At 34.9% G+C, this 11,296-nt stretch overlaps 2 protein-coding genes across 3 annotated transcripts; both read right to left on the bottom strand.

The window, feature by feature from the left end:
• Nucleotides 1-1,711: 1,711 nt before the first annotated feature.
• LOC117232578 (cilia- and flagella-associated protein 36) lies at nt 1,712-4,393 on the bottom strand. 2 transcript variants are annotated; one of them, XM_033492022.1, is made up of 6 exons: nt 4,295-4,393; nt 3,913-4,208; nt 3,453-3,628; nt 3,188-3,378; nt 2,705-3,059; nt 2,361-2,627 (listed from the first exon to the last, which is right to left on the bottom strand). In XM_033492022.1, the coding sequence occupies exons 2-6, from the start codon at nt 4,019-4,021 to the stop codon at nt 2,361-2,363; spliced, it is 1,098 nt and encodes a 365-aa protein (XP_033347913.1). In that variant the 5' UTR covers nt 4,022-4,208; nt 4,295-4,393. The 2 variants fall into 2 exon arrangements, with proteins under 2 accessions (XP_033347912.1, XP_033347913.1); XM_033492021.1 differs by lacking the exon at nt 4,295-4,393 and having other exon boundaries at nt 1,712-2,627; nt 3,913-4,152.
• On the bottom strand, nt 4,304-10,727 carry LOC117232581 (LHFPL tetraspan subfamily member 5 protein). Its single transcript, XM_033492025.1, has 7 exons — nt 10,125-10,727; nt 9,468-9,640; nt 8,991-9,214; nt 8,705-8,899; nt 5,678-5,765; nt 5,252-5,406; nt 4,304-5,186 (listed from the first exon to the last, which is right to left on the bottom strand). The coding sequence occupies exons 3-7, from the start codon at nt 9,205-9,207 to the stop codon at nt 4,954-4,956; spliced, it is 888 nt and encodes a 295-aa protein (XP_033347916.1). The 5' UTR covers nt 9,208-9,214; nt 9,468-9,640; nt 10,125-10,727; the 3' UTR covers nt 4,304-4,953.
• Between the last annotated feature and the right edge of the window lie 569 nt (nt 10,728-11,296).

The following is an 11,296-nucleotide window of genomic DNA, read 5'->3' as shown; positions in this document are numbered from 1 at the left end:
ATGCGTCGTTCTCATTGCTATTGCTTTTCCTTAATTTAATGTTCATTGTATCCCGGTGCTTCGAGTCGTACATGTATAGCCAAAAGAAAAAAAAAAGAAAAAAAAGAAAAGAAAAAGAAAGAGATGAAATCGTCGAGTGCAAGTTTTGAATTTATATTACATTTCTCAAAGAAACGTGTTATTCAAGTATTCGAAGATTAGGAAAGAAGAAGTTCAATTAATCTTTTTCTCTTTTCTGTATTATTCCAGCTTTCTTTTCTTTTAATATGTACGAGTTAATCGCCCCCCCCCCACTCATATTTCGCTTTTGCAGTCGGTTTAAAATTTGACGAAATTGATTTTCTCTGAATCAGGAAGAATCACGAAGTCGATTTTTATGGTTATATATGTATATGTATTCATATATGTACATATACATATATACACATACAGTTTAATCTAACTGTTGAAAACAGTAAATAGTATGTAAATACTTTTTCTGTGTTTTCTTTCTAATTTGAAGAAAAAAGCAGTGAATCATTTCATGTAAGATCAGCGCCGGCGAAAATCGAGATATCTTACAATCGTTATAGTTCGATGTAATGTCGTACGATATTACATGATATAAAAATAAAATACCACGTGTTAAGAATATAATACGTTTTAATTATATGTACACATATTACACACACACATACACACACAGTCAGAGGGAGAAACACCTTTTTATATGAGAAGTTATTCGTAAAAAATTAAAAGAAAAAGTCATGCGAAGTAAGAGCAAGCATGAAAGGAAAAATTAACAGAGGAAACTTTGGTTTGATGTGTAGTATGGTAATAGTTGAATGGAAAATTCAGTGGCAAATGAAGATTTTGCATTTTATTCTAGTGAAGTATGAACGACGATTGACTAGATGAGCTAAATAAGATGCGAGCTAAATATAAGTGGCGGAAGACGAATACCGAAAACCAATTTCTATATTTTTTAATTGACCACATGTTTCGTAAATTATATTTTAAATTAAGTTTTCGAACGTTAGAAAAGTATATGATGAATTTTGAGTTTTGCATGTACCGCGTTTTTTACCATTTTTACGTTTACCATATTTTACGTTTGTTTCAGAAGTGTTGAATTTACTTTATTACGTTATTAATCAAATATTAAATGGAGTTAACATTCGTATTTCGCCACGAAATTATTTTGATCTTTATAATCGGGCAGGTAAAAAGGAGGAAAAAGTAAGAATGACAATTGTGTGTTACATGGAATAGAAGTATGTTGTAGAAATGCGAAGAATATTTAATTAAATAAAACTGAAAATGATATAGAAAGAATTGGTCGATGAACGGAGTCATACTTACCTCATAATCAATGTTTAATCGCAAGGAATAAAATGAAGGAGGGATATTTCTTTGTATGAATGTAATTGTCATTGATTTTTCAGTTCTAATTGTCCAATTGTGATTTATACAACTTGTGCTGTTAGATAATTACATGTAAAACAGATTTTTCAGCGTATTTATACCTATTTTTTCTGAAAGCATTTTTTAAAAACTGTGTGTTACGTTTTTTACGTAAACTTCGCATTCTATTCTCTTTGCATCGATCAAACGAGAAATTTGATGAATTAGTGTATATAAAAGGAATGAAGAAAGAATATCGAAAGATTTACGAATGGAAATCATTTCGTCTATGAAGTGTATGTGAAATATTTAAAAAGTAATTATTCTCTTTTTGTTTTTTTTTATTCATATCACTCGTATCCTCTTAAAGATCTATACAAATTGCTATTACAAGAATCCTATGCTCTTTTTTTTACTTTTTTTCATGTTCCAGATTATGAAATTTCTCTCACGGGTAAAACTAGTGCCGATGATGCATGGTGATCGTGCGAAATTCATCGAACGACTGAGAGAACATAATGCAAGTGACCTTAAGAAGTTGTTTATCATTTTATCGGTATTCACAAGCGAAGATATACTTATACCCAAACTGTAACGATATTCGTCAGACTTATTTAAACAAAAGAAGGAAGAAAAACGATACAGTAAACATTTGGAATTGTATAAAAAAGAAACGACTTATACTCTCTTTGTTCTTGTTAAACATACTCATTTAGTCTTATTCTGCTACTAGGTTTGATCATTTTAATTCTTTCAATATGTGTAAACGTTGTATCCATGTAAACTTCTTCGCTATCTTAATACTATAACGTAACGTCTATAAAAAGGAAAGCTGATGCAGCTGTATAAAAGTTCGCTGTGCATGAAATTTATCAGAAAAAAAGGGAAAAAAAGAGAAAAAAGAAAGGATAAAATATCAGCATTTTATATGGATAAAACACCGCCGTTCCGATCTCTTTCGTGTTAGAGAATCGTTATTATTGGCTCGTTTGCTTACGCACTACCTCTGCTTGGAGGCGAGCAGCGAGTACTTTACGTACTTGCAATATGGACGGTTCCAGAGGTTCCGGTAATTTTAGTTCTTGTTCTCCTTTGATCGTGGCTTCCGCTACCGATCTCGCGGAACTCGGCCTCGATGGATTCATTTCCAATCGTTGACTTCTTGCTTCTTTCTTCAAAGCTACCAATTTATCGCGTCTGGCTTTCAAATATGCCTGCCTCTTTCTTATGTCTTCTTCTGATATCTAAAATATTAATAAACATCTTAATGAATTTGATTTAATTATTCTTATATATATGGTTAGGTTTTTTTAACGGATACATTTGGTCCTTCTGATTTTGATTCGTCCGTGGACATAGAATCAAGAGGAACCACTTTAGGGAACCTTGGAATATCTGCTTCTTCCTTCTTTTCTTCTTTCTCCTCCTCCTCCTCTTCGTCTTTCTCTTTGATTTTGCTTTCGTCGTCTTCTTCTTTTTCCTCATCTTCTTCCTTTAAAAATGACTGTGTACAATCCCTTTCAGGAGTATTTTCCTCTTGGGACGCTTTTAGAGCTTCTGCTAACAATGCTCGTTCGCTGTTATATTTAGCTGTTAAACGCTTATGTTCTTTGATCAACGAAGTTTCCGACGATATGTTCTTGTCTTCTTCCGAATCATTCTCCAAAACGTGTTTTCTGTACATTTTTCTCTAATTAATTTAAAATTGAAGATCACAGAGAGAGAGAGAGAGAGAGAGAGATTCGAATATTCAATTTGTTCCTATATATAAATAAAAATGACCAATTACCAGTTATACACTTACTGAATGATTTCTTCCATGACTAAAGGATCTTCATTCAATACACCTGCTTCATACATGAAAGATGCAGGTGTAAGACCATACTTCTGCTCGATCATATTCAAAGCTTGCAATTGAAGCTCTAGATTCTTTTGAATCATCATTCTTTTGAATATCTGGTACTCGTTCGCCGCCCATATTTGCTCGAACAAGTTCTGAAACAAGTATCAAAATTAATATACATTGTATGTGATTTTCTGTCTTGTGTTCAAGAATCTCTTTGACTCGCCTGTTGGAATTGTATAGGCATTTTTGTATACTTATTCACTGTACAAGCGTACTCGAATTGCTCCGGAGTGATCCCCATGTCTTCCATGAAACAACCAAGCAATAAGTCCACCAGATTTTTGTACTCCTGATATATCTTTTGATACTCATCATTTTCCTCGACGTCCGCTTCAAATACTGTAAAAAAAAAAGAAAAAAAAGCAAGAAAGAGACAAAATAATGGAACAAAGTATAGCGAACGCTTGTGAGAAAGCAGAAGGTTCGTTTTTACAATTTTTAGTATCGTGCTCGTATTTCGAATAAAAATGGCAACTTCTTTTCTTGTAATATCTCGTATAAATTTAGTAGGTTTAAAAAAGAAAAAAAAAAAAGAACTTCATCTTAAGGAGCATCGGTCTTAAAGAAGAGATAGAGATTATGGACTACACAGAAAGGTTTATTGCGAAAATATCTCGACTTACTGAGTGACTTCTCTTCGATGAAAGTGATCAGAGGCGCGGACCAAATTGGACCCTGAAGAAAACCAATCAGGGAATCGAAGACCCAAGCGCTGTCGTCTTTGTCGTTCATTCTAACGCGATACGGAGGATTTTTTTTTACTATCACTAATCGATTCCTTTGGAATTTTCTTCGATTTCGTCGAAACAAAGTTTGTGATACGCATACGTATTATTGGTGTCTCCTTTTAAGCGTAGTCATAGTTACCATACGGCAAAACACTTTACTTTAGACTTGCGCGAACGAACAGAAGCGATATCTAAAATAGATAGAAATCTACACGTTTGAATTTTCTTTATTAAAGAATAACATTTTTACAGGATAGGTATAATATTAATTACATACAAAACATCCTTGATTTACATTCTGGTGTTCTTTATTTATTATACGCAACTTGCCTGCTATGTAAGACTCTCCCCGTTCTGTAAAACAACTAATTTATGTTACTTGTTTATAATAAAAAAAAAAAAGATAGAGAGAGTGTAGTACCACTTTTTGTAAGTTCCTAAAATAAGATGATGTTCTGTTCTGTTCCGTTCTGTTCTGACAATTACATATCATTTATTCGTTAGGAATGAGAGAACAAACATATATAATATATTATACATATGTATATATATATAAAACTACCTTTAATTACATGTATAGAATATACATTGCAAAGGGAAACGCGTTCACAACGCGTTAAAAATAATTACGCTAATGTATATACAAAATACAAAAGTATTACGAATCGACAGGATGTCACTCTCTACAGGCTTTTCAGATTTCATAATTTAACATAGCAATTATTAATTCGTATAAAATTATAAAATAATTATAAAAAAAAAAAAAAAGAAAAGAAACGCTCGTCTATAACATAAAGGAAAGATATTCGATGATATTATTTACAGTGTTTGTTCTCGTTTCTCATAGAATTATAAAAATACTAATAAGAAAAGGAAAGCATACTTGTGGTAGTATGATAAACTATGTACAGCGATATAGTCACGATCTTCGGTGATCTACAATTGAAAATTATGTTGAGAATGATTCAAGGTATTCGTCGACATCGTATGGGCCGGGTGAGATGGCGCTGGTGTGTAAAGGCTATGATGTGAATGAGATTTCGCTCTGGAGAGTTCGCTGTAGCGATCCTGTTCTGGTGGAGCGACCAAGAGCACCGGCCGCAAGGAGAGGGATTTTCGAGAACCAGCGACACTCTGCGCCTCGTTCACGTACCCTGGATTTACTTCACCTAAAACGAGACGAAAATTATTTTGTTAAGAATAATTCGTATAGTTTAATTCGCGTGACCCGTACCTTTGTACAAGGAACCGTTGTTGAAGGGTTCAGGTTGAAGTCTGACGTGCCTGGACGCTAGAATAAAAGCGAGCGCGGCCAAGGTAGCAGCATCTAGAGCCGCGATTGCTGCTAACGGTATCGCCCATCTAACGGCGCAAGCTCCTGGATTGTATCTGTCAAATAAAATTACCGATATGCAATAACATTTTTATTAACATCCAACCGATAAAATAACAAGATAATACTCGTTACGCAATTGGTAAAGTAGCTCGTTATTATTATAGTAATTAAGTATCATAAAAAGTACCATCTCTTAGAATTAACGTCGCTCTACTACATATTTAGGACAAATGTAAATTTTGAAATTGAGAATTATCATGCACGTATAAATGATTTGAATAACCATCTTCTATTCATTTGTTAGGAAATTTAAATTTCTGCTACCTGGATGCAGCGGCACCGCAGACAGCTCGAATTAAAGGCGAATCCCAGCCCAAGGGATAAATGCAAACTCCAATCGCCATAGATATTGCTGAAACAAACGAAAGAGCATTATCTCTCGAACAACTATTTCTCGCTAGCGATAATTACCACTGAAAATGGTAATACGGCAAATCTTTCAATTGCTAAAGCTATTCACATCTTATACTCCTATATCCTACAACTTCCTTCTTGAAGCTATAGTTCATTGAACGTGAACATGAGTAACGTGGTTGGCATTTCAGTGAACTATCTTCCTTCGCGGATGTTCTGTGCTAGAGGTCAGCAGTGAAAGGTACCAATCTTGCTTTTTTCGCGTTCATTAATTCTTCGTAAAACAAAACCACTTACATCGAGAAAAATGAGGTAAAAAATTCGAAAAGAAAAACTTTATCGATCGAAATTAAATAGCAATAAAAGCACTGTTAAAAGTTTAGACAACTATAAATGGTAATTTTGAAATAATTTAATAGAGTTTCAAGGTACTAGCAAACAGATATGTTTCCGAGCTTTTCGTTATTGGAATAAAATTAATGAAATAAAAATAGATAGTCAGAATTAGCGTAAGTCATAGCGCTACGGAAAGTTTCCATTTCCGATTCGCCGTATGATCATGATATATGTATGTATTATACCGTACGCTCACAATCAGTTTCTGGGTGAAACGTTTCCCTCCTCCCGTAGCTGATTCACATTTCAATCACTGACTTTCACTGTCGGCGTACGAACCAGCCACGATCGCGAGTAATACTACCTTCGATCAATAATAATGCTATTTACAGTTTTTCATCTCTATCATCAATGATCTCGATTCTTACGTAAAGCTTATTTCCTCTTCAAATGTCTTCCGGTTATTTATATTTAGTACGTTAACATGAAAAGAGGATTCCTTCTGAAGATAATTAAAAAGTATAAAGGAAAAAAAATTGTAAAAAAGAAACGCGGTTTATTTTTTTACGGTAGTACTTTAAAGATTAAATTATCTCGAATGGACAACTTCTTAAATTCTCTCTTCTTTCTTGATTAGCGTTGAAAAAATTTCACTTTCCTAAAGGGTATTATAATTTTTGAACAGTCGATGAAATGAAAATTCTATAGAAGTAAATTTTGAAGCTTGCTAGAGCAAATGATTGCCTATGAATAAACATTACGTGTAATGGAATCTATGATCCCGTTTCAGTGCTTTCGTACGAACTGCTGTCTCGTTCGTATCGATTAAAGATTAGAGAAATAAGGAAAACTTTAGTCGAACTAACCGGACTCTGAGTAATTAAGCGCAAATATTATAAATCGCGTAACTTGTTGCAGGATGAATCAAGTACGTCAATGTCCTTTAACTAGGTCTTTAATCGTTTTAACCGGTGTCATCATTTCCATCATACCATAAAAATATTTTAACGAACAATTTATAGAACCGAATTAATCCTAAATAATATTATGAAATAAAATTCAGCCCAGGAGAGGATTTAAAAAAGTTATTATAAAGGAAATTACTTCATTTCATTTTGCTTTAAATTGAAGTAACTTACTTTAAATATTTTGTATAGCTTTGCATATTATACACATTCTACACTGTACACTTGCATCTCCTATAAGTACATCATAGTTTAATCCTAACGACATTTCTAACAAAGACGCCATAACCGAATACGTTAATTGCAGAGGCATTGGTCAACCGGTAAACTAACTGTCTCCGGTTATAACGGTCTATTCTACATTTCCTTCTAAAACATCATCACCCTCAAGTTCATAAAAGGATGGGTTTTCTCCTTAAATTCATGTTTCCTAGTCTGTGTCATCTATACATTAGTAACTTTTGAGGTAAATCTTGATTCGTAAAATACCGAGACTCTTTCGTTATAACGTTATTGTATTACGTATTTCGCAAGCACGGTTTCGCGGACAGGAAGCGCTTTCTACTTGCAGAAAAACACAATTTACGGTAAAGAGTTAGCTGTTGATCGATAGGAGACTACGACAGTCTACGTTCATAGCATTCCTATATACAGTAATATTCTGCTAACCGATCACGAATCGGATAATTATCGAGATAGGCAGAGTTCTGTGAAATCTGATTATATCTGCCATTACGCTATTTTCAATTAAAAGAATTAGTTGGAATAGCGACAGCCACTATTAATAAGTTACTATCGTACTTTATATTCATTCTGTATAGATAAAATCTAAGCATTTCAATGCAAATTTCAATTAGCAGTGTTTAATCAATTAGTAATAGTTAGTAAATAGTAATACTTATAGAAGATCAATTAGTTACAGATTAAGATAGGAAAACAGAAAATGCAAAAACATAAAAGGAGAATGTCGAATGGTACAGTATTATGAATGACTATTTCATCGCGCTAACGGAACTCGAATTCTTTCTACTGTATAACATTTAGTTGACAAATGAGGTTCGCGTAGCGCGTAGAGGGGCGTGCAAAACGAAACGATTGCATCACTCGTGACTCGGTAGCCTCGGTGCATCACCGTAATTTTCAGCTACGTCGCAATGATAAGGTATTACGCGGACGATTACGGCAATAGCCCGCGAGAACACCCGGTTGCATTATACTTTCTAAAGTGATGCTCAATTTTCCTTCTTTTTTCCCCTTTCAGCTCGGTGATTATGCAATGATTACGCTTGATTTCTTCTTTTAATCTATCACAATATATGTACACAATATAATGTGATTCAGATTGGAGAGATTAAACGCAGCCATTTCGTAAAACATGCATTTTCGAATCATCCTAATCATCTTTCGTGTTTTTTAACATCGTATTACGCAATGCATGTATTCTGACTTATTGATAGTTGTATCGGTTTCGTCACTGGTATTGAACGTTATGTATAATAGTAATGCATATTTACTGCAAAATTTGAATCCCTCGAAATGCTTAAATGCATACTTAAAGAATCTTCAGATATTATTATATTCAAGTACTTTCATTCGTACGATACGGTTTCCATCGTCGATAATTGGCAGTAATTACCTGAAACTACTTGCATCCAGGCGCACAGGTAGAACACAGTCGTACTCTGGCAGAAGAAGAAGAGAAGCATCGCGCAAATCGTCAATAGAGCTATTATGACAGCGACGCCGACTAGAATGGTGCTTACTCTGAAGGGAATGTTCGCGATTGTCGACAGATCATCCAATCTGCCTATACATTCCTCGCCCAATTCACCTAGAGGATCAAGCAAAGAAATAATGCTAATTAAACGAGTTTTATGAAAAGTACAGTAACGAGATTTGATACTGGGAAAAAATTAATTTACCATTACCACCGTAGCTGCATCTGGTCCAGAGGCCGAATCTTCCTGGATTCTCGTGTTCCAAATCGCCCAGCCACTCCGGCGTGACAAATGCCACGACTCCGATTATAGCGTAGCATATGGTGAAAATACCCCAGAGAACACCGATCGCTTTCGAATTACGAATATAATTCGTGGCGTACATATGAGAGGATTCCACATACTCTATCTTCGAGCCCATGTTGTCGCTAATGAAATATATTTGTCGATTATTTTCTATACAATTATAGTAACTTTTGTTTAACTACCAAAATATGAACGTTACGATGAAAAACATTATCAATAAGAAATAAAATACGCGAGGATATCGTAAATATTTCTACCAATAATTTGTCAATGTCTTCAGGCAAAAATTGAGTTTTTCCTAATTTATTGCATGTAGATCGTTATAATCGTTACAAAGACGATCTTATCAAAATGAACGAAAACGGAAGTACATACTCCTTCGCCAATAGATTGTCTTCAGCGTTTCCTCATCACCGATTCTGCAGCTTTACGTCGAGATGCAGCGTACGTTCTCACGTTAAATCGGTACCAGTGCCGCCCGTGACATTTACATCGGAACATTCACCGATTGCCTTAGCAAGGTGCAGCCCGTTTTTCCTTGCAACGATCTATCGATCAGAACGTAACAATACGCGACTTCTGTTAACCGTATCATTTTTCTTATGAGGACTGGTTTGGACAAGGGCTTATTTTTTTCTCTTGAGTCAGAGATCGAAAAGCAATACTTGTGTCGTAAATGTGATGATCAAAGCACTGTCAGAATTTGCTGATTAACATAGCACCGGTTTGTAAACAGCGCACAGAACGGGGCGCGCTTTTTCGATCCAGTACAAATTCAAAATCGAAACTAGCTCATTGACCTCGATCAAAAATTATGAAATTCAAAATTATGAACATAGCTTATACACAAATTAAGGCACAATGTGAATTAATACTGATGCATAACACATTGTATTGCATATCGAGAAAGATATAAGGTCCTTAGACTTCTCGGATCTCGAAAAATTAAAACCATTCCAGTTTCATTAGAAAGCTATTGGGTTTGTACACTCCAACTTCTTCGCAAAGTGATTAATTTAATCCTTGACGTACCTTCACCTCTCCCTTTCGCTGAACTTCGCTCAAGATACCTCCAAAGACATCTGTTTCGAATTGTCAATCACCCAACTTCACTAGTTCACTGAATTCTATTCCCTGAGAAACCTTCAATCCTCTTTGACACACTGGACAGGAGTTGAAAAAACAAACTTTGTATAAAACCGGAAGGAATCGAGTGAAATATTTATTTGAAAGAAAGAAACTTGTACGCGCGAACAGGATCGCGAGAGGAGCTGGAATCGACGAGGATAGAGAGATACGACGACGGTCCGTTGAATTAGCTCACATAGCTACTGTTAACTACGAGTCGACGCGGCTGATCACCTCGACGAATCGAAAATACGTCTTAAAGGGGACAAGTTATGATAGCGCAGCGTATAGCTCAAGATGGCTGTTCAGGTGAACAGAGGTTGCCAGGTAGATAGAAAGAAGGGGGACTAGCACGAGAGAATGAGACGAGGACTGTGAATGGGGCCTCTTTACGGGCCCTCAGCTCAAGAGAAAGGCGACATCGCTACAGAACATTGGGAGTAGGGATACCGAGTCGTACCACGTACTTCGTACGTGGACTGTTCTTCTTCAGCCAGTCTCTGCTGATATCGAAAAAATAAATAATGAATGCACTGTTATTCCCGCTATTCGTAAACAATATAACATATTTTTAAAAAATATCGATTAAATGAGAAACCTTTTATAATTCTTCTTTACATGTATAACATCGGTAAACGTCAAAACGTTGGTAATGTTATTTAAGCGGTTCATTATTTGTAGTCTTCAAGCGATAATGTAGAAAAATCTGAACATATGAGAAGAGTGAATTCTGTAATATAACTTAGTAGTATATCACAGTTAATGTCAAAATAACTTACATACTCTTTCACATGATATCGGATTGTATATACATATTTTCGTGATGACGTGATAACAATGCTGATCGTACCTCTTGAATTTACCGTACATATTTCCTTTGAATCACGTCCAGGAATTTTTTAATATAAACTGAAATTATATAAAGGGAACTCTGATTACGTACTATTAGGAACCCATGAAATACTAACGATAATATAGTAGCATTAACATACGGATACACGTTTTGCAGAAATGGCCCAATTTTATCTTTTAGTAAAAGTATACTACTTTCCTTGCTCTGATTTCTACAATTTTGA

Source organism: Bombus vosnesenskii, unplaced genomic scaffold, assembly GCF_011952255.1.
Source record: "Bombus vosnesenskii isolate JDL3184/JDL3185 unplaced genomic scaffold, Bvos_JDL3184-5_v1.1 scf7180000013289, whole genome shotgun sequence".
Classification (NCBI taxonomy): domain Eukaryota; kingdom Metazoa; phylum Arthropoda; class Insecta; order Hymenoptera; family Apidae; genus Bombus; species Bombus vosnesenskii.
The sequence above is the reverse complement of the archived record's forward strand: the minus strand, read 5'-3'. Positions and strand labels throughout refer to the sequence as shown.